This window comes from Leptonychotes weddellii, chromosome 7 (genome assembly GCF_054177405.1).
Source record: "Leptonychotes weddellii isolate Sample4059 chromosome 7, ASM5417740v2, whole genome shotgun sequence".
Classification (NCBI taxonomy): Eukaryota; Metazoa; Chordata; class Mammalia; order Carnivora; family Phocidae; genus Leptonychotes; species Leptonychotes weddellii.
The window spans coordinates 103,537,332-103,560,467 of NC_138375.1; the positions used below are offsets into that span (position 1 = coordinate 103,537,332).

The following is a 23,136-nucleotide window of genomic DNA, read 5'->3' on the forward strand; positions in this document are numbered from 1 at the left end:
CGTCAATCACTTTGCCAATGAGCTCCAAGCACAACGCAGTCTCCATTATATATGAGGGGATAACAGTTAAAGCATAGCCACATGCACACCCTGCATCTGCTAAATAACAGGAAGGAAAAAGATCAAAGGCAAAAGAAATGAGGGAAATGGTAAGTTAATGCTGCCAGTGAAGCATTAGGGTTTTCTAACACAAGAGGAAAGAGCAAGGCATACCTCTACATAGTCGGAATGAAATTATTTTCCAAGAGTAACAGAAGGACTCCCAAGCTTATCACAGAAATGATGAAAGATTAAAGGATCCATTAGTAGAAATCTAACTTTGTTAAGAGATAGATTAGATTATAAACTGAAACTACAGAATAGAGACAGGAAGAAAGAAGCCTCTCTCCTCTAACTGTTGAAGTAAAATAAAACATGAGGTAGTACTTCATATCAGGGAAATGATTTATCACTTTAGTAACTGTCCTGATCTGAGCTCAGTGATTTAAAACAATTTTTTTTGCATTATTAATTTTTACTTGTATAAGTAATATGTAAACACATTTGCTTTTTAAAAATTTAAATATTACAAGTAATGATAGTAAGTCCTTGATTACTTCCACTCTACCACCTTAGCCCCCAGGTAATCACTGTCTGATGTGTCTCCTTCCCAAAGTCTTCTGTATATTCACAGGCACTGTGGACTGTAACATAAAAGATATCACCCTCCATATGTTGTTCTACAACTTTGGTTTCTCACCCAACAGTATGTCTTAGAGCTCTATTCATGTTGATACATATAGATCTGGCTTATTCCTTTTAATGGCTTCATGATGTTCCACCCTATGAAAATACCTCCATTTATATTGGTATTCCCCTATGAACGTATATTTAGGTTGTCTCCAATTTTTCACCATCACAAACACTCCTCTAAAGACTGTTCTTATACAAGCCTCCTTGAGTATTTTACACAATCGTTTCTCTAGAAACCAATGTTGGGAACCAGGGTGTACATTTTTATTTTCAATACACACGACTGGTGCTTCTCCAAGATGGCTATATCAATTTATAGCTCTACCTGCAGTTGAATAGTGTGCTGGTCATGTTTTCTTGTTGTTTTAATTTGCATTTCCCTGATAGCTAATGAGATTGAGTACCATTTCATAGGCATAATGGCCATTTTTATATCTTCTTTTGTGACTTGCCTCTTTAGATTTTTTTGTCCATTCATTTATTGAGTTACTTTTTCATTTTTGTATGGATTCATAGTTTATTTTCTATTCTGAACATTAATCCTTTGCCTGCTGTTGGATTACAAATTGTCTTTCACAGTCCATTGCTCATTTTAGAACTGTCTGTGATGTCTTTTCTAGTACAAAAATTTTAAAATATGATATAATCAAAGTGATCATTCTTATTCCTTACTGCTTTTGCTTTTGATGTCTTTTTAAAGAAGGCCTTCCCTAACCCCACAAGACATAACTACATTATGCTAAGTTTTCTTGTAATTGTTCTGTTCTAATGATCTGTTTGTTTTTCCTGTTTCATTGACCACAGAGCTTAATTGTAAAGTGACTTATTTACAAGCTTTCAACACAGAGGGAAAGGCGAAATGGGTCAGATTGTCCTTTGTGCCTTTGTTCTTCTGGACCTCAGAGGAAATCACTGACATAGAGAGCGGCTGTCTATTGCAGTTACAGGGAGTTGACCAGTTGCTAAACTCCTGGAATCTAACCTCTCTTGCTCTCATTTTAGCTTTGACAGGAAGAGTGCTCCATCAAAAAGGGCTACAAACTAATGGCATCTGGTTTAGGACTGTTAATGCATTTATCCAGAGAAGCACTGTTTTTAATTGTATTTAGGATATATTGTTAATCCTATGTTGAATGCACATTCTGATATAAGTAGATTTTTGTGAGTGACCTGGACAATCCAAACTTTCATTATAACAGTGCTCTGAGAAAATAAATCCAAGTTGCAAAACCAGATGTGAACCTTTGGATATAAGTCTTAGCACTAAATTCACTTACAACATCCCTAAGACGTAACCATAAGCAGAGACTGTGCACTGTCAAGGCAAAATCAATAGAAACAGTGCCTGACTCTAGAAATTATTTTACTTTACAGTTAGCAAAAGGTAAAATAATAAAGTAAAATTTTTTTAATGCTCCAGAATTTTTATCCTAAAAATGAACACCTTAAAAAAAATGGAGTAGAGTCACTGCTACTTAAGAACCCTCACCTTCTCCTTTCCCTGTGCATCTAGAGGCAGGCCATATCTTTTTTTTATTTTTGGATCCCTAGACTCTAGCTCAGTAACTTGCACATAGTAGAGCCCTCACCCCAAATATATACTTGTGTATATAGATAGAGAATTACTAAATTTAAAATAATTTTATTTTATTGGCCCTTTCTCTTTGTTTTGTTGACCCAATTCAGTTACCCATTTTATTTATCAGACTTGACTCTCCAGGTGACTTTTAATTATTGACAAAAATCTACTCTCAAAAAAATAAGATGTTATATCATTTGGGATCTTCAGAAAATGTGCTGTAGACTCTAGGCCAGGAGTCCTTGTCCATTTTTATGACATGGACACCTCTGGTGTGCTGGTGAAGCTGATGCATCCATCTGTAGAAAGATGTTTGAAACTACCTAAAATAAAATACATAGGATTACAAAAGAAACCAGTTATTTTGAAAAACAGTTATCAAAATATTATAAAGATCAAATCTGTAATGGTGATATGCAAGCTTGCTTGTTAATGCATTAAGATTTAGTGGTGGGACAAATAACACTGTACTAGTGATGCATACAAACAATATTTTAAGATATCTGCCCTAATTAATGCAATACAAAAGTATCTGTGATTTATATCATTGGCAAAGTCACAGGTATTGTTAACAGTGGTTGCCTATATTCATATTTAAAGAAGATGCTAAATTTCAATTTGAAGTTAGTGACCGTAAGGATGTAATTTATTTCTTCGATCTAAGCTCACACAAAGCCTGATTTCTATCCATGGCTATAACCCCTGCTGCAGTGGATATTCCAAAAAAAGATCTTCCGAAAACATTTTGATCAATTTTGATCAATTAATGATCTGTTTGTTTTTCCTGTTTCATTGACCACAGAGCTTAATTGTAAAGTGACTTATTTACAAGCTTTCAACACAGAGGGTTGTGCAATGCCAGGGCCTGCACTGAAGCTGATTTTGAAAGTTTTGGTTTTCGTATTACTAACTCAAGGGGATTTATTTTTATTGCTCACTAGCCCAGTTGAAAAAACAGCAATGGAAAAGTTCCCTTGACTTGACTATTTGCAGCCTGTTGTAGTGTAATATAAACAATGTGTGTGTATGTGTTTATAATTATTATTATTTCAAGAAGGAATGGAATGATTCAAGTCTTGATTTAGGGTCAGATGATCACCCAAATTCCAGGGTGGGGGATGGAAGAAAATCTATAGTTCAATACCTTACAAAAATAAATACTCACCAGCTATGTTTTTAGTAAGAGCCTAGAGGCAATGCCAAATGCAACAAATAATAATACAGGATGGTGACCCTTACACTAATGAAAACCACCATTCCAAAAAGTTAGATGACCCTGAATCCAGTTAAAATCACAAAGAAAAGAATTCTCCAGCATTTGAGCTCATTTCCAAGATGAAAGACTACCAGCCTGATGTGTGGGAAGAATGGTATTCTCCAGGATTGAAGAGACCTGGATTCAAATCCCAACTATGGCATGTAACCATAGCCTTAGGCAAATTACTTAACCTGTGTTTCAGTTTCTTCACCTGTAAAATGGGCCTACAAATGCCTACCCCTTAGGATTGTGTATGTATATAAATATTCAATGAGGTAATATATATAAATTTCTTGACAGGAAGTAGATATACAAAAAATGCTAGTGCTCCACCCCACCACTTTACCAAAGCATGCTGAAGTTGGGTGGGGTTGTTTTAAGGAAATAACTCTAGAAGTTTAACTGTTGTGTTTAGGAGACAAGGATTAGCAGTGCATCATCAGAACTTAATTCATAACCTTATTTTCATACTGAGTTCTCATATCAGTAAATCATACCTATGCATAGAGTGATTGCCATATACCTATTTGGAGAACTGATCAAAAATTCTCCCAGGTTTCAGTTGAAGAGTTGGTAACAATGACCATATCAGACAAATTGATTCTCTATAAAGGAGAAGTCATGTTTTGCCTTTTTTTATTTATGTAGTTTTTAAAAGCAAAGCTAAATTTTACAAAAGCAAAAAAATTCAATCAAGGACAGTTAAGAAGTCATTCATTTTAAATAACAACTTACTCAGCACCTACAATGTTCCTGACATTGTTCTAAGCTCTAGGGCTTCAGACAGCAGACAAGGACCTACCCTCATGAAGTTTCCACTACAGTGTCTTCAAATTTTCTTTGATGTCTTTAACCCTGAGTACTGGTAGCACTTCATGATGAAGCCAATGAGTCTGAAGCAAATGGGACTCAGCACTGGGAAGGGGAAATCCAGGTGTAATAAAGATAATCTGATTCTCTTGAGTCCAGATTTCTAGTTCCAATGGGCCACACTTACAATGAAGAGGACTTACTGAAATGCATGGAGTTATTCTGAATCCTCAGTAAATATTCAGCTGTCAGAATAAGAACAAGAAGTTCCCCTGCTTTTGTATTAGCATTCTTTTCCGTATGGAACCAATTTCTTGAAATATCCTCAAGAGCATATCTCACTTATGTGACTCTCGCAACTTGAAAGCAGACCATAATATAATGATTTAGAATTTTCGAACTGGTGTAGGGGATTAACATTCTCATCCCAGTGCCCCCGTAAACCTCAAACCCTAGATTCAGTTCCGTGCTCACTCACAGACTTGGGAACTTCTCTAGAGCTCAGCTTCCTCTTCTGTAAAACGAGAAGGACAGCGGCACCTGTCAGAGTTGGCCAACTGCTATAGCAATCAACTCAAAATATCAGTGGCCTGACACAATAAAATCTTATTTCTTGCTAGAATCATAGTCCAGTCCTGGTTGACAGGGTAGCCTGATTCTCCCCCATCAGTCAGGGTCCTGGGCTTCATAATTACATGGTTCTGGAATCTTCTCTAGTCTTGTTCTCCGCATTCATTTGTTGGATGAGGAAAGAGAGAAGGTGTGGGAGACCGCGTGGGTTTTGTGTTCTAGGCAGGCCTACTAGGGGCTTCCACCCCCTCTGTCCACATTGCAATGCTCAGTCTCAAGGCTACCCCTATCTGCTGGGAGGCTGGGGAATGTACCCTGTGCACCCTGGAGGAAGAGGACATAGAGTTTGGGGAACACATAGTAGACTTCAGCACAGTACTTAATTCAGAAGATTGTTTGGAGGATTTGGTGAATTAATCTACATAAGAACTCATAAAGACCATTGGATTGATAAGTATTAGACTCTTACCTTTATGTTATCTGCAGAGGTGACTATGAAAAAAACTTTAAAGCTGCCCATACTCTTTACCCCCTTTACCAAGCATCTTAATCTAGAGTCATTTTAGACATATTTTGTGTAACTGAGAGGTGTGGGCAAGGAGAAGAGGCCATCTTTTCATAATACACTCCCAAATAATACTGGTCCTCATGGTTACCTTTCCCAGCATAAGCTCATTGTATTATTAAATGATGTCTAAAGCGTGTGACCTTAAGCTCTGAAAGAAGCTGAGATTCACCAGATGGGCTCATACAAGCTGCCACAGAGTGATTTCTTCTAAACAGGGTAAATCAGATCATGTCAACATCCACTTAAAACCCTTCACTGTCTTTCCATTGACTTTAGACTAAAATCTAAATGCTTTATACAGAGTTTGTATCCCCCATCCCACATCCCAGGATCAGCCCTGCCTCCCTCTCCAGACTCATTTCACAAGGTTCTCTCTCCCTCTCCATTCATTCTTTCATTCAACAGCTATTTACCTAGTCTCTGTTGTAGCCACTGGGGATACTGCAGTAAAACAATGCCCTTCCCCCTGTGGTGGGATACAGCAGCTTAGTGTGACCCCAGTCACAAGTGGTTGCCTCTGTGGCTTGGTGCTCGCTACTCTGTTCCCCCAGCCTGGCTCATAGAGGCCATGCAGAACAGTCACTAAGCCCACAATTACTCCCTCACACCATGCCGTATGCATTCTTTATAGCATGGCACCATCTGGAAAATCCTTTTGCTCATTTGCATTTGTTGTCTCTCTTCCTCTACCACACTGCAGTTCCCATGAGGGCAAGGATCTTGTTTATCTAATTCACTGTAGTATTCTCCATCCCTGTTTTCCTGACACAAAGCAGAACCTCAATAAATATCTGTTGACTGAATGGTTTTGTTTTTTTTTTTTTTAAAGATTTTTTTTATTTATTTATTCATGAGAGACAGAGAGAGAGAGAGAGAGAGAGAGAGAAGCAGGCTCCCAAGGAACAGGGAGCCCAATTCAGGACTCGATCCCAGGACCCTGGGATCATAACCTGAGCCGAAGGCAGACGCTTAACCATCTGAGCCACCCAGGCGCCCTTGACTGAATGGTTTAAGGAATGAATGAACTGACTGGCAGCAACCAATGTATCTGGTGGTGGCCCTTGGGTCTGGGGAGGAAGTGTGAGCTCCATTGTCCTTCCTGATAGCCTGTGCTCACCTTTCCCCTTTCTGACCGTGGTTTTGTAGGGAATGACACCACTCCACTGGGCAGCTTTCCACAACCGGCCTCAACACACTCAAATGCTGCTGAAGAAGGGAGCAGACCCTACTCTTGTGGATAAAGACTTTAAAACAGCTCTCCACTGGGCAGTCCAGGTGAGAAATTGGCCGGTAAACCTGTTTCCAGTTTAGATGGTGTAAAGCAATGTTACAAGTTCTCTGAGTGTGTCAGACCTGAAAGGTGGAATTATCAAAGGTGCAGCCACTGCACTGATGTGGAGATTATATGTGTGCTAGAGCAAGGAAGATTCATGCTGCCCTCCTCCCGTCCCTTCAGAACCAAAGGGCGACAGCAAACCTGTCCCTTTGGAGGATTTGGGTGCATCAGTTGGGGAGAAGAAACCCCACCAAGATACAGAGGGGGAAGAGAGCCTGCTTTGGCTATTTTATACACACACACACACACACACAAACACACCACATGCACACACACACACACCACATGCATACACACAATACCTCTCTTGCTTGCTCTCTTTCTCTCTCCATCCCCATTCTTGCTAAGTAGCTCATGGTGCACCAGGATAAACCTTCAAAGTTTTATTAGGAAAATCCCTTCAAAGTCTTTGGACCATAACTCTCTTCTTCCAAATCCTCCAAAGCAGAGTTATTCCAGGTGACCCTGAGTTCTGTGCTGAGCAATGAAAATCATGCCTCTTAACACTATCCCATGATCACAAAAGGGAGTCTATCTCAGAACACATGACCAAAAAAATCAGAATAGGCCCCATAAATCTATAGCCCAAAGAGGGGGAAAGTGAGAATAAGGTGAAAGAATGCCCATAGCTCACATTTATTGACGTGTTTTCTATTTTAGAAGAATAGATTAATTCAGAGTTATCTACTCCATCCTTCAGAGGAGAGTAGTATTATGCATCGTTTCAACAAACTTGCCAGCCCATTCTGTCTTTTGATACCCAAGCAGAGACCCCTCCACTGTTCATCTTCATCAGCCTTGCTGAGCTGTGGCCAGGATCCTTGTGAGAGGGGTTTCTGCCTGCCCTGCCCGCGGTTTCACCCAGTTGTTTCACGTGCCAAGCATGCCAGAGAAGGGCACCTGGCACTTTCAGGCCTGAGGTAAAATTGAAACAGAAGTGATTTGGAAACTGCTCTGGTTTTGTCCCTCCAACTTTGGCTGTTCAGTTACTCTGTACCGCGACTAGCTCTGGGCAAGACTGCAAAGTGAGCAAAACTGGTTTTGTTCTCGCCACCTGCTGTAGCCTCCTCCTACCTACTTTCAGTATCTAATCTCCCACCCCGTCCCCCCTCATGCCCGTCCCTGCCCGGGGCCCCGTCCTCTGGCTGGGCCACCATATGTGCTGGTGCTCAGCTGAGGTGGGAGTGGTCTCCAAATCAAGCATTTCCTGTGTTCACCCTCATCACCCTTGCATTCTGATTCCGCAGATCTGGGATGGGGCTCACATCTCTGCTCCCACGGCCTCCACCCTGCCCCCAATGTAGAGCTACTGCTCTAGTCCCGGCCTTGCAGTGGAATCAGCCGCAGTGCTTGTAAAATGATAGGTTCCCAGGCCCCACTCCAGACCTTCTGATTTGGACTCTTCAGGGGTGGGAACCCCTTCTCTTATCCTCAAAGAGGCCGTTTGGCAAAATGAAAAGAACACTCAGTACTCAACTCAGAAAATCTGTTGGCATTGACAGACCTGGTTTTGATCTGAGAAAAATCACCAATCCCTCTTGGCATAACTCTCAGTGTGTCTTTGGGGTATGAATGAGAGTGTGCATATGACAGCAATATGTAATGTGCTAGGTAATTAGAATAGATAACCGTTTTTGTTATGGTTCCTGATTTCCTCCACAACAGCTTAATTATCATACCCACATCTTCTTATACTTTCTCTCTACTAAATGATAGAGCTTTTAACCTGCTACATTGATCGCAGTCCTGTCTGCACTTTAAAATTATCTGAAGAGCTTTTAAGCAATACTGATATGCAAGTCCCACACCCTTAGATTTTCAGCCATTCTGGGGTAGAGCCCAGGTATCCATATTTTTTTAAAGCTTCCCTTCACCCCAGGAGATTGTAATGTGCACCGAGGGTTGAAAACTGCTATGATAAATGAATTCATATTAATGGGTGCTAAAACCTTATCTACTCCTACCTAAGATATTTGCATTTTGACCATGATTTGGTGTAAGCATTCTGCGTCATTCATTTATTTACTCAATTGCTTAATATATATTTCTTGAGCACCTACTGTGTTTCTGGCATTGTGGGTAAAAAGGACTAACAAGACAGGTCTCTTCTAAAACCCCTGCAACTATATGAAATATGCTATGTGTGAGTGTGTGAATATGTTAGCAAACTTTTTTCTGAGGAGGTCATCCACGACTTTCTTCAATTCCTCAGTGAGGATTGGTGACTACCCCTAAAAGGTTCAGAGTCACACTTGTAGGAGAACCATGCACCCTCTCTGTCCTTGTGGTTAGCAGTGAAATTCAGAAGTGGTGTGTCCTGCCCTTTAATCTGTAAAGAAGACTAAGGGTAATTCCAAATGTCAGCTGAAACCATGATTACACTTGCCTCCTTTAGCCTTCTGGTTCATTTATAGCACAGGACCAGCATTGTGCTCCTTTTACGGTTTTTCCACATGAATGAGTCTATTTCCCGTTGTCATTTATTCCTTTCCCCAAACTTCCTGCTTTTCTCTTGGACCATATGAGCCCATGTTTAAAGCTATAGCACTTTAAAATAATAAAGCCTCTGTATTTCACCCAGATAACCAGGCAGGAAGGATTGGAAACATTAGGCCCATGAAGTGATTTGGGGTTGGGCTTCTGCCCCATCTCTCAGGGGCCTTGGTAGCTGGTGATGCCCTCCTGTGGGCCCGTTGCCCTCATTCACCTCTCCTGTCTGCCCAGGAGACCCTGCAGAAGTTCAGTCCCCCGTCTTTTTCTTCCTCTCTTCCTCAGAAAGCCCATTGTATCAACTATCATTCTATTCGGAAGATTCTCAAACCTGACCTCTCTCTGAAACTCTAGACTCACATTTCTAGCTCTCTTGGGCATCTCCACATCATTTCCCAGGTACTTCAAACTGGACATGTCCAAACTTAACCCATGGTCTTCCCTTCCCATCACATTCTCGTCCTCGTAGTAGCCCAAGCCAAAGGGCTTTGCATGGTCCACACTCCTTCCTTATCACCCTTCATATCTAGTTGGTTATCAAGACCCCTCAATTCTACCTCCTCAGCTCTCACATCTCTGTCACCTCCTTTCCATCCCCGCTGTACAGGTCAGGGTCACAGCAGGAAACATAGCCCAGTCATGATGGGATAAATTGGGCAGAAGTTCCTGAAGAGGCTATTCGAATACCACAGCAGGTTGCCATTAGGGCATATGGGCCTAAGAGTGCATGGGAAGGGGTGGTTACTAAGACACAGCAAAAGATGGAGCTGTAGGGGAGGTCCCAGGACAGTAGGTGTAGCCTTTGATGGAATGACCAAACCTTGGCCCGGCAGAGAGAGAACTGAACGATAAATACCCTAATCTCTGTCCTCCTACACCCATCTCCTGTCATTGTCACTCATTGGCCAAACCCAACCAGAAGCCATAGGGCAAGGGAGCCCATTTGATGCAATTCATACAGGCTAGAGGGAAGAGCAGGATGGAAAAAAGATGGGAGAGTAAACCCAGAAGAACAAATGGAGACAATTTTGCACACCTACTGTCACTTTCTTAGATCAAGCTTCTACCATCTCTCATCTGAACAGTTTTGGGATCTGTATTCCTACTTTCAGCCCTTTCCTTGTCCCTTCTATTCTCACATTGCCACCAAGGTTTCTTTCTACAAATTCCAAAGGAATGTATGAACACAATTGTTATTCCACCAAAACAGTTATTATGGTCACTGTTGGGCCTTGGCTCAAAAACTTTTAGTGAGTTCCATTTTTTGGTACAGAACAAACTCCCTGGGCTGGCATTGGGGGTAAAAAGGACTAACAAGACAGGTCCCTTCTAAAACTGCTACAACTGTATGAAATATGCTATGTGTGAGTGTGTGAATATGTTAGCAAACTTTTTTCTGAGGAGGTCATCTACGACTTTCTTCAATTCCTCAGTGAGGATCAGTGACTACCCCTAAAAGGTTGTAAACAAACATTCCCTACGCCCCACCCACTTCCTGACATCTCCTCTTCAGCCCATATAGGCTTTACTCCAATCATACTGAAATATGAATGATCTCTTCAATACATCACAGAGATTCATTCTGTCTGCACCTTAGTCACCCTCTTCTGTTTTGGTGAAACCCTTCTTGCACTTCTCACATCATCCCTTCCACCTGAAGAATTTCTGCTTATTCTTTCTTATTCCTGAAGACCCAACCGAATGCCACCTTCTTTGTTGAGCTCCCTTTCAGAATTGTTCCCTCTGAGTTGCCCATCTAGTACTTTCTTATGTCTAGGACTGGTGTTGCAAGCAGTGGAATGGCTGATTCTTCCCTTCTAGACTATGTGCTTAAGGGCAATGTGCTTATAGTTTGTCAGGCTTGTTTTACTCATTTATTTATTGTTCAGCAAATATTTATTGAGAGTTACTCTCTGCTAGGCTTCATTTCAGCAGAAAGATTCCCAGTCAGACATTTAGCAAGGACAAGAGAGAGCCCTCCTGGAGATCTCCATCTTGTCAGACAGCCAGTAGAATTCAGCCCCTTTCTACACACTAACACAGCAAGAAAGGAGATTTTTTTTCCTCTATGGTATTAGAGAACCTATGAAATGAAGTAGCTCAGCAGTGGAGGGTCAGCATGCCTCATGCCCCATCCCCCCCAATTTCTGTCTTGCCCTAGCTCTCCAGGGCAGTCAGCCCCAGGCTTTGGGGTACAGTGGCCTCTGGAGTCAGGCCAAGCAGTAAAGCTTGTGTCCAAAGGGGCTAAGCATGAAGATGGTTCAGACTTTAGGCTATTAGGTATCTTTTTTCTCTGGTTAGCCCCAGGCTCTCAACTCTCAAATGTTCACCTTGTGTAGACTGGTAGATGTTCCCTCGAAGCTGTATTCCCAGCCTGATGCATCTGGCTCTGGCTTATGACCTAAAATCCTAGCCTCCCATTTATCTGGTCACCGTCATACAACAAGTGATGCAAATGGGCCACTGCTTCCAAGAGAAGGAGGGAGGTTGGAGTTCCCTCTAAGTACTAATTCTCCAGACATGTGTTAGCAAATAACCAACTCAATCAAAATCTCCCACTAAGACCCTTTGGAAGGTCTTCTAGAATAAAAAGCATCTGCAGTCAGAACATTGGAATCTTGTTTTTTAGCAGTCTGCCTGCAGCAAAATTATTATATATTAGTTCAACTTTGTGTGTGTGTGTGTGTGTGGCAAGGTCTTTAAGAGTGTTTGAGAATTCAAGACAATTCTGACACTGTGTCTCTGGAGATGGCATCAGGTTCCACAGGTGAAGGGTTCAGTCCTACAAAGCTGCACCTCATGCCCCACTTCAGACACCAGTCTCAAGGAGGCTGTTATCTGTGCTTCTGACTGACCAGCTACAGATTGGAAGTGCCAGTGACCTCCTCCTTAGATTCAATTAATTTGCTGGAGTGGCTCAAAGAACTCAGGCAAACACTAACATTGACCATTTTATGAAAGGATATGATAAAGCAGAGGAATCAACAGCCAGTTAAAGGGATACATAGGGTGAGGTCCCAAAGAAAGGAACTTCTGTCCTCATGGATTTTGGGGTCTGGCTTGGTAGCACATGGAAACCTTCTGGTTCCCCAAGCATGGAAGCTCTCTGAGAAGGGCCTAAAAGTTGCCCTCTTGGGTTTTTATGGAGGCTTCACTACACGGTCATGATTAAGTAAGTCCTGGGCCATGGGCTGATTCAACCTCTAGCCCCTCTCCCCTCCTTGGAGGTTTTGGGTGGGAGTACTGACAGCTCCAACCCTCTGATCACACGGTTGGCCCTCCTGGCAACCAGCCCCACCCTTGGGTGGGGTCCAAAAGTCACCTTCTTCAATAACAAGACACCCCTTTCACCTTTATGGCTCTGAAGCATTTTCAGGAATCTGAATGACCATATATATATTTTTTATAAATCATTATATCACACAAGGCTTCTTATGGACCCTCCCTCATGAGGTATAAAGTGACAATGACTAGCACTATAGTCCCCAGCAGTTTTCAGAGCACATGAAGGCAACTGTATGAATTATCCATGAACAGAAACAGAACAAATACGACAGAAAACAGAGAAACAAATCCACAATCTTCATCTGGTCATCCAGTGCAGAATTCCAGAGCTCCATAAGAATAAGACCTGTACAATATTGTTAGTTCCCCTGTTTAATGACATTTCTCCCAAGGGGAAGCCCCACTCTCCTTTCTTCCTGAGGGCTATTGCGGGCACCATCCCATTTCTTCTGGTGCTTCTTGGTCTCTGTAACCCCCTTTGGCCTCCCAAGCCTAGAGCCTACCTTTGCCTGACACAGCCAGCTTGCCAAGAAGGAAATGCGGTTACCAGGAAACCGGTGAGCCAAGGCCCCAGCTCACAGACTAGTGCTCTCTCGGGCCCCTCAAATTCCTCTGAGGGTGCACCATGGCAACCCTCAGAGCAGAGGCTTTTAAAGACCTCGTGTTTCACTCTGAAAAAGGTCTCATTTGGCCAGGCACACATCACTGCTACTGCTGTTGCAACCTAAACAGGAGTTTTTTACTTTCGTTTCTCCACTATGAATATGAAAGATCAAATAAACAGACGGGGTTCCTTTTTATCAGAGACAGAATGGTGTAGCTGTGAAGCACAAGGGCTCTGCAGACAGACTGTCTGTCCTGCTACGTCACTTCTTGGCTGTCACCCTGGGCAAGTTACTTAACCCGTGTGCCGCCATATTCTGCTCTACGAAATGGGGATCAGAGGAGGATCTACCCCACAGGGTTGTTGTCAGGATGAAATGAACTGGTGCGTGAAAATGTTTGGAACAGTGCCAGGCACACAATGTTCACTCGGTAAAGACAGCTTTTCCCATTATTTCTGGGAGTATCTTCTTATCAGAGAAAAGAAGATACAGTGACAATGTTGTATAAGTGAGAGCTAGGTGTAGAGACAAAGAAGTTCCCTGGAAAATTCAAGACAGAGGCCTTTTGGAGGAAAAAGATAAGGGGTTGGAGTTCTGGAGTGTGTGACACTTCAGCTCCCAGGGGAGCTGCTGACGGGTCCAGAAGAGGCAGGTGCAGAGGTCCTGGGAAGCAGCCCAGGTGTCAGTGTTGCCACTTCCAAAATGGTTGCTCTCAGGGTCAGGAGAGGAGGAAGACACAGGGTGAGGAGATTTTGTTTTTTCTATCTGTGCTTGACGCTCCCTCTTCCACTCAAAGGGAGAACTGTGACAGGGCATTTTGCCCTTGGAATCACCTTGGCAACTTGAATTCCTTTGCTCTTCCAGGAGATTGTAAACAAAATAAATTTACTGAACTGACTGAACTCTTTGCTTCTGTTTTCCTTCTCAAATGGTTGGTACTTTTTTTAAAAGGTGTCAGTGTTGGCGGTGGGGGTGGGGGCTCTTGATTGTTTTAGATGTATTTTAGACTCCTTCAAAATATGTTTAAGTAACATCAGGTGAAAGAATCTTAGAAAAGTTGATAAAGCAGGCACAAAAGCTTGGATGTGTTCAGTGTAGCTGACTTCTGGTAACAGGCATGCCATCGCACTTCACCAATTGATCCAAATAATTTAAAGTCATTAGAGACAATGGGAAGATGGAGGGAGGAGGTGGAAAGAGGGGGTTTGAGTGGAGGAGAAGGAGGAAGCTTGTGGGTAGGGACCGCTTAATGGGCATGTGACCAATACAGCCCTAGTGGGCCCCATGCTCAGAAGGGAGCCCTGTGCTTGGGTATAGTGCTTTGGGGTTGCCATCTGGAAATTCTCATTAATTTTATCTTTGAATTTTTGTTTTGTTAGTGAAGTCAGATAGGACAGTGGCACCGTGGCTCCCAGTATCTTCCTCCCTGCCTCCCTAGGACAAACTCTCAGCCCCCTGGCAAGGGGTCTGGACAAAGACTTGGGGAGGGTCAGGATCAAGCATATGCCTGGTTGCAAGAGGGGTCCTTAGACACCCATGAGGGTTTACTCTAATGGGTGAGAATCTCCAGCCCAAAGGAGCACAACACTAAATAACAAATAAAAATCACTGTGACATGTCAAGAAAGACACCAAGAAGGAATAAGCTTGTGCCCTGCTGTGTAAACAGAGGGCTCCATATTTTCATTTTGCCCTGAGCCCCACACATGATGTATCTGGCCCTGGTTGTAGCATTCAACACCCACTCAGCACTCTTCCTGAGAGCTGTGAGGGCTCCTGGCCCTTGGTCCTGCAAGAGGTTTCAGGACTGTTGTCAGCTGCTGTCCCCTTATGCACTGGAAGCACAATCCAGGGGTCACAGTGTAATGGCTCATTGTGAAGCCAGCAGCCAGCTGAGTAATGGGAAATCCGGAGAGCCAGAGAGCCCAGAGTGCAAATAGACAAGGGAGGGAAAGGAAGAGGAAAGGTGAAATGAATGAGTGCTATTCCATGGAACTGTGAAAACTGACTCAAGTTCTAGAACGCAACCTTGGGGGTACATTAACAGGGTAACAAAGTGGGAAGAAGATCAACGGGAAATTTTACATGGAAAAATGTATCTGGAGGTAGCCGCTGAACAGTGTTTGAAGCATATCAGAATTACAGCTTTTTAAAAAAAATCTAACTCTCTCTCTTGCCCGGGTCTCTGACCCCAGCATGCTGGGTTTCCAGAATAACAACTTGCCTCTCCCATTTCCTTAACTTGCTCTGAATGCCTCCGAGGGACCTCCATTCCACCCATAAGTCCTAGTGCATGGAGTTCCAAGGTCTCTCTGAGGATTCACTGAGAAAATTAAAATGCTAACGAATTATTTGGATCGTTTTATGATCTTTCCAGAGATACCAGGAGAATCTGAAAGATAAGACTTTTTATTGCATGATATAAAATGAGAATTTCTTTCATTCGCCCCTGAAGATTTATTGTCATCTTACATTGCAAATGCTCATGCAATGTTTTTTTGATTTTTCAGGTCAATAAAAGGTATTCAAACCAGTAATATGCAGATTTTACTCACCTGTTTGTGCAATCTGAAGAGATGTAGGACACTCTCGAGGAAGAATTGGTGGCTTTTAAGGCTGGAACAGTTTACTAAAAAGAGGGTATAATAGCCTCCCTTCAAAGATAAAAAGTTTATAAGATCTGTATAGAGAGATAGGCCCAATTTACATGGTTGCCTGAAGTTCTTTCTTTCTCGTATTTGTTGATTTCTTTATTGATTAGCTACTTAATTATGATCCATTTCCTTTCACCAAGGAGTTTTGGAGATTAAATTTCATGCAATTTGTAGCCATTTGACCATTACCGGATCATCTTGGTCATCATTATGCCACCAGTGTGAGTACTTCTCATGGTCATTTTGTTAACATGAGAATTCACTCTTCCAGCTTCTCAGGGGTCTGCCTCTGCCACAGGCGGGGAAAGAAAGCACAGAGATTTGAGCAGCAAGTTGCTGGGTAGGTAGCCCCTGCTTGGACCAGCTCCAGCGTCAGTCAACTATTCCTGTATTTAACTGAAGTCCTTCTTAGCTGGCTAATCGTAGAAGACAGCTTAGCTCTTTGGGGAAACAAAAATCCCGGCAGTGACAAGAGGCTAGTGGGACTGTGTAGGAGGGTTTGATAAAATGTGTTTACTTCCCTTTTTTTTTCCTTTTCTTTTTGCATTTGTTTTCCTCTTTGTATTTTATCTCAACATGTGTAGACAGGGAAGAGCCCCGGGCTGGACCTCATGAACTCCCTTTGACCTCTCTTCCCCAGAGTGGAAACAGAACCCTGTGCTCCATCATCCTGAGCCACCACCAGGGTCCGTCCATCATCAACTACGACGACGAGAGTGGGAAGACATGCGCGCACATTGCCGCAGCCGCGGGCTTCAGTGACATCATTAATGAGCTGGCCAGAGTGCCTGAGTGTAACCTGCAGGCTCTGGATGTGGACGACAGGTATTCGCGGCCACTCAGGACGTGTTGGGGACTACCAGTCATCTTCTCCAAAAGCTAATCTTAGAATAAAGAACATGGTGAAGGGGTTATCCTATATGAGTATCTCCTCACTGCCAGTAATGTTTACCCATGTGCTGGGGACAATAACAACTGCTCTATTTTAGTCAGGGCAGGAAAAATCATTGTTATGGAGAGAAACGCTGTGACTGTACAGTATTGTCAGATTTTCCACTTTTTGCTAAACGTTCTCAGAAGGCTTTTTCTGTAGGTCAACTTCCTGCTATACGTTCTTTTTTATTCTTAACAGTAAGTCTTATTTTTTTTTCTTCATTCCTGGATTATGTCATAAAGTTAACAAGTTCTTGTTATCCAGACAAGAGCATAATAGAGGTTTTGTATTCAGAACCAGATAGGACTTTATCAAGCTTTTTTTCCCCCAATCATTAAAAATATATTGGCATGGAAAAGGATCCAGAAAGGGGAAGAGACTTATCTCAGAGGTAGTTAGCATTTAAAGGAAGACTTGGACCCTCGTCTTCCAGAGAACTTTTAATCCACATTGCTTTTCATCCCCATGATCAACTATTGGAGCTTTTCAATTACACTCTTTATCTAATCTTTCTTTTGGTTAAGCATTGACTCAGTGGAAATACAAGAATAATCTAACAACAAACAAGACTATTGAAAATAAGTAAAAGGCTTACACACTATGTTTGTTTTTTGGTTTTTGTTTTTTTTACCCTCTTGCAACATTAGCGACCTATTTATCCTAACTTTAGATAAACTCCCAGAAACACCTCCTACTCCCTGATATCTGAAATCCTTGCAACACAAGGGAAAAATCTTGGATTGCATCTGAGTCTCAGGAGCTGGAGATGGTTAACATGACTATAATTAAAATTAAAGTATAGGTCATTGAAAGTAGATCTTTTCCTAAGAGCAGATGTTGATCCTGAGCAGGTAAGACAGTAGCGGGACTGAAGTTATATGAAGAGAAAAGGTGAATAATCCAAAAGGCGAAAAAAGCAACACATTTGGGGTGCCTGGGTGACTCAGTCATTAAGCGTCTGCCTTCCGCTCGGGTCTTAAGAAAGGAGGGCTGGAGAAGAGTTTGCCTAGTTCAAAGTACTTTTAGAACCAGCTCTGAAGAGGATATTTCCCATCCGGCATTATTACACACTTAGCAAAGAAAATCCAGCTCCACAAGCCTCAGGGAAGAGAGTACAAAAGATAAGGTCCAAGGAGAGTTCAAGGTGAAGTAAAGTCTCAAGGAGGATGTAGTTCCTGCTCTAAGGCTCTGCTGGGTAGCCTGCGCTGACAGATCCTGCCCTCTGTTTTGTTTCACGTTTTCTGCTTCACACAGCTGTGCCTTCACGCTGAAACTATGAGCTTGCCTCAGTACTAGAATTTTTTCAAAATTTTCAGAGGTGTAAGTACCTTAAGCATTTGTAGTAACTGTGATTTCCTGTCTTTTCCTTCTTCACAGAAAGTGTTTGAAGAAAAGGAAAAAAAAATAAGGCAGTGATTAAAAAAAAATAGAGGGAAAATGTGGGGGGCCCTAGTCCTCCTAGATATTAAAGTACTTTATAGATCTATGATATTTGAAACATGGTGTAGGGGCGCCTGGGTGGCTCAGTCGTTAAGCGTCTGCCTTCGGCTCAGGTCATGATCCCAGCGTCCTGGGATCGAGCCCCGCATCCGAGCCTCGCATCGAGCCCCGCATTCGAGCCCCGCATCGAGCCCCGCATTCGAGCCCCGCATCGAGCCCCGCATTCGAGCCCCGCATCGAGGCCCGCATCGGGCTCCCTGCTCGGCGGGAAGCCTGCTTCTCCCTCTCCCACTCCCCCTGCTTGTGTTCCCTCTCTCGCTGTCTCTCTCTGTCAAATAAATAAATAAAATCTTTAAAAAATTAAAATTAAAATAAAACATGGTGTAAATTAGCCCGAGATTGATGGCACAGCACATGTGACCCAGAAGTAGCTTATGTGGCGTAAATGTCCCAAGTTTCATCAGCCCCTGGGGTCAGACTTGGCTTTAATACCCAACCCATTTATTTTCAGGAAAGATAGTCTTCTATCAAGTTCCCCCCGCTACATGTTTCTGGGAATTCTCTAGGGGATGTTTACATGTCCTATAAATCATTCCATAGCTGCTGATACCTCAACCAATGCTGCATGCTCAGAGCCATCATTTCCTGCCATTCAGAGACTACCTCCTCGGCCATCCCTAATGAATTTCTTCCATCATGGGCTCTCACCCTCCAACTCCGCGCTGTGATGGCTGAAACCAGTCTGCTGTGTTTGCAGGAAGTTTGGAGATAAGAAAGGAATTACAGCTGAGATCACTTGAAATTGGATACTACAGATGGCGCACAAAAGCTCTATGTGTATTAGTTAGGAGTTGTCTATATATGCCCCTTGTTTTTCTGAAAAATATTTTCAGTTTCCCCACTGTTCTTCCGGACCTCTTTTTCCATGTTGGTAGTCCGAAGAATTAAAACAGTCAGTCTTCACAGTTGTTGTGAAGAAATATTTCAAGCTGCTCCACAGTGGGTGGTCATGTGTTAGTAAACCTGACGAAATTGATGTCCAGCCCTTCATCTACTGAATTTATTGGCAATATATCCTCTAAACAGGATGGCATAATCTGGCTGGTGCCTCATCCTATTTCATAATAAACATTGTCTGGAGACCTCTCTCAAGTAGGGTGGAATGAATCACATCTGCCACATATTCAAATAAGCACTGTGATTGATCACTATATTGAAAAAAAATATGGTCCTATTAAGTGGTCTCAAATTGCTGCCCATAGCATAATCTGAGGTGAAGGATGCTTTGATTGACAGGAGATACAATCCACACCTCGGGGCACTGGCCACACTGGGGACAAGGCTACTCTCCAAATATTAAGGCTCACATATACCTTCATAGATAGCCCCAACTGAGCCCTTCTCGGTTGAGCCCCTCAGCTGCCTCCATGTCTGAGAGCCCACTTGGCTGCCCTTCTGCCCAAGGTTGAGGCCCCACCACAAAGCCAAGGAGAAGCTGTCCATGCCCTTCTTTCCTGCCTCAGGACTGAGCGTTTCCCAGGGCAATTTATAAATTACAGTATTTTCTCCCAGTCTCTTGCTTTTTTTTCCTAAGAAAATACTGGTTTTACAATTTAATAAAGGCTTAGATACTGATGAATATATACCTACCTTCTGGCTGATGAAGGGCTTTCTAAGCATAAAGTTATGAAAGAAACGAAAGTGAAGAGATGATTAATGGTTATTTTTTTTAATTTTATGGAAAATCACTAAAAAATTAAAAGTCAAGTAACAAATTAGAGAAAATGTTTGCAAAAAGATTGATACCTTTAATACATAAAGAGCCCACATAAATAATAAGAAAAACTAATAATCTAACAGAAAAACAGCCAAAAGATATTGAGTCATTTCAGTGAGGAAACTCAAATGACAAAAATGTATTTCAAAAGTTCAACTTCACTATTAAAGAAATGCAGAAGAAAACAACCCTGAAGTATCATTTTGCCTACCAAACTGGCAGAGGTTTTTGAAGGCTCTGATAACACTCAGTTTAGGGAAGGAATAGGGACCCCGCTGGTAGGTGGCTAAATTGAGTCAATGTTCTTAGAAGACAGCTTGGCCCTGTGTATAAAGAGCCTGAAAATTATCCACAGCCTTTGACCCACTACTTCCTCTTCTAGGACATTCTCAGGAAGGCCAGAGAAGGCAGTAGGCCAGGGGATGCTTAGAATTAGAGGACAGGCTCTGACAGACACACCATCATCCTGAAGCCGCATCTAATGCTTACCACTTCCACGGCCTACATAGCAACATGTGTTTCAGGCCATGCCCAGACTTTGAACAGGACCTGTCGCCAGCTAAGCAACCTGGGCCATGTCTGTGCTCTGACTCTTGTGTTGTTCCCCTGTGGTCCCCCAGGACCCCGCTGCACTGGGCTGCAGCTGCAGGGAAGGCAGACTGTGTCCAGTCACTGCTGGAGCTGGGCATGGACAGCAACCTGCGAGACACCAAGGAGAGCACGCCCCTGGCCTACGCCCTGTACTGCGGCCACGCGGCCTGCATCAGACTCCTCTCCCAGGAGAGCAGGTGAGTGCACCAGCAGTCACTGGTTTTCTTCCTCTCAGCGATGTATAAAATCGGTTACAATTGTTGAACTTGCTGATGTACAAAGCCAGCATTACCTTAATATTGTGTTTGCCATTGTCTAACAGAGGGTGACATGTTCTCAACTCGGTGGAACAAAATGACAGTCACGAGCCCAAATCCATCAGCCCTGATGCCCGCTCAACTGGCACTTCTTTCTTTTTTCTCCCTTTCTTCTTCCCTTTATGCCATGGTCTCTTCATCTTCTTTTTTTCCCTAATCAACAATTCTCAAACTTTTTGTTCTCAGGACCCTTTTGCACTTCTAAAAATGGGGAACCCCAGAGAGCTTTTGTGGACGTGAGTTACACCTATCGATATTTATGGCATTAGAAATTAAAACAAATTTTTAATAAACTATTTATTTAGTTATTCACGTAAAGCAATATTAACCCCATTACATTTACATGTTGACATAAATACCATGTTTTTAGTTAAAAATAACCTATTCTCCAAAACCAAAAACACGTTATAATGAGAAGAATAGCCTAGCTTCACATTGTTTTGCAGATCTCTTTGATATCTTAACAGAAGCCTGATACAATACAGCTGAATTCCCATATCTACTCCTGTGTTCCATCTCTTGCAATACTTTGTTTTGATTGAAGTGTCTGAAAAAAATCTGGCTTTGCATAAACATGTAGTTGGAGAAGAGAATATTTCAGTGGTGTTGTGAGATAATTTTGGATACTTTTTCTTTGATATTACACCAAAACTTGACAAGTGTTAGTTTCCTAAATGTTAGTTGCAATGTGGACTGTCGGCATATCAATGAACTTTTTATACTCTGTTGTGTCAAAATCCATTAGTCTACCTTGCACTTTAAATGGGTTTTATACCCGTGCATGACTTTATAACATCTTGCTCTGGTCATTTGGAAAATACTGGTTCAGTTAGTTGTGAATATCTTCCAAATGACACATTTCATTATACAATTTTTAAAAATCACGTTTGTTAATATCACCACTGATCTTATCAGAAAAGCCTTTATGTATCAGGAAGCTGTCAAGCTTACAGCGTGCATACAGGTTTTTCAAAATTCTAATTTCTGCTTGAAAACTGGACTTTTGTCATTGGCAGCAATTCCTGTCAATTGTTTACCTTGAAATGGCAGGCTTATTTTATTCATTTTTGAGAAAATTTCTGCAAATAGGCAACTCCAAATAACCATAGTTTGTCTATGAGTCATAAAAATGGTGTTCTGTGAAAAAAAAAAGTGCCTGGGTTAGCTGGCAACTCAAACAATTACACAAGTGTTTTGCCTCAAGACAACTGTCATACTTCATTATATAGTGGAATTGCTTACGAGTACTTCCTGTTTTGTCAAAAAAAATGTATACTCGAAGGTTAATATTTAATAAAATTAATCACTTTTACTGGACATTAATAAGTTAAATGACAGTTTTTTTAAATGTAAGTCCATTGATGCTACTGTCTTGATTTGTTCCAAGGAGCCCAATACTTTCACTCACTATCTCAATTGTACCCTTGGAGCAAAAAGCAGCACAGTGAAAAAGACATCTTGATATTATTATGAATATAGTTTTAACCTCATGTAACCCCTGAAGACTATTAGGGACCCCACCTGCAGGGTTCAGTGGACCGCACTCTGAGACCCCACTGGCCTAAATCACAGTCTGTAACAGAAGGAGGAGAGATTGTAGAAGACACTTATGTAGGATTAATTCACACAGGGAAATAGTCTCTACAGGTCCACTTTAGAGAATGTTAGAGATCCCCTGGGGCTCTCTCTGGTAATATCAGGGGTCCAGAAGTTGTGTTCAATAGTTCAGAAAGCCTAGTGGAAGGTGAAAGAAGGAAGATAAAAATACATCATGGAAGTAAAGATTCAATTACACACTGTGTGACCTGTAAAGGAAAACATGAATTATATGCAGTCAAGTGGTGATGTTTTTCAAATTACAGATTACAGTATCTCACTCCGAAAAGTAATGTTGCAATCTGGCTTTTAGGACATGCACATGGGTCAGGTTTCATCATTAACTCGTACCACAGAAAGCACTAAGTCAATTGTGGCCTCAAAAGAGAATAACAGAGGGCGCCTGGGTGGCTCAGTCGGTTAAGCGGCTGCCTTCGGCTCAGGTCATGATCCCAGGGTCCCGGGATCGAGTCCCGCATCAGGCTTCCTGCTCTGCGGGGAGCCTGCTTCTCCCTCTCCCTCTGCCTGCTTCTCTGCCTACTTGTGTTCTCTCTCTCTCTGTCAAATAAATAAATAAAATCTTTAAAAAAAAAAA

The 23,136-nt window shown here is 42.2% G+C and overlaps 1 protein-coding gene and 1 long non-coding RNA gene across 2 annotated transcripts in view; one reads left to right on the plus strand and one right to left on the minus strand.

The window, feature by feature from the left end:
• LOC145722719 (uncharacterized) overlaps positions 1-13,828 on the minus strand; it is a 67,788-nt gene extending 53,960 nt beyond the window's left edge. The window contains exon 1 of the long non-coding RNA XR_014147193.1: positions 13,132-13,828. This is a non-coding gene — a long non-coding RNA (uncharacterized LOC145722719). The remainder of the gene's footprint in view (positions 1-13,131) is intronic.
• ANKRD55 (ankyrin repeat domain 55) overlaps positions 1-23,136 on the plus strand; it is a 396,197-nt gene that overhangs the window by 360,618 nt on the left and 12,443 nt on the right. The window contains exons 16-18 of the mRNA XM_081826855.1: positions 6,664-6,792; positions 16,527-16,711; positions 20,658-20,825. Coding sequence (XP_081682981.1) covers positions 6,664-6,792; positions 16,527-16,711; positions 20,658-20,825 — 482 coding nt within the window. The remainder of the gene's footprint in view (positions 1-6,663; positions 6,793-16,526; positions 16,712-20,657; positions 20,826-23,136) is intronic.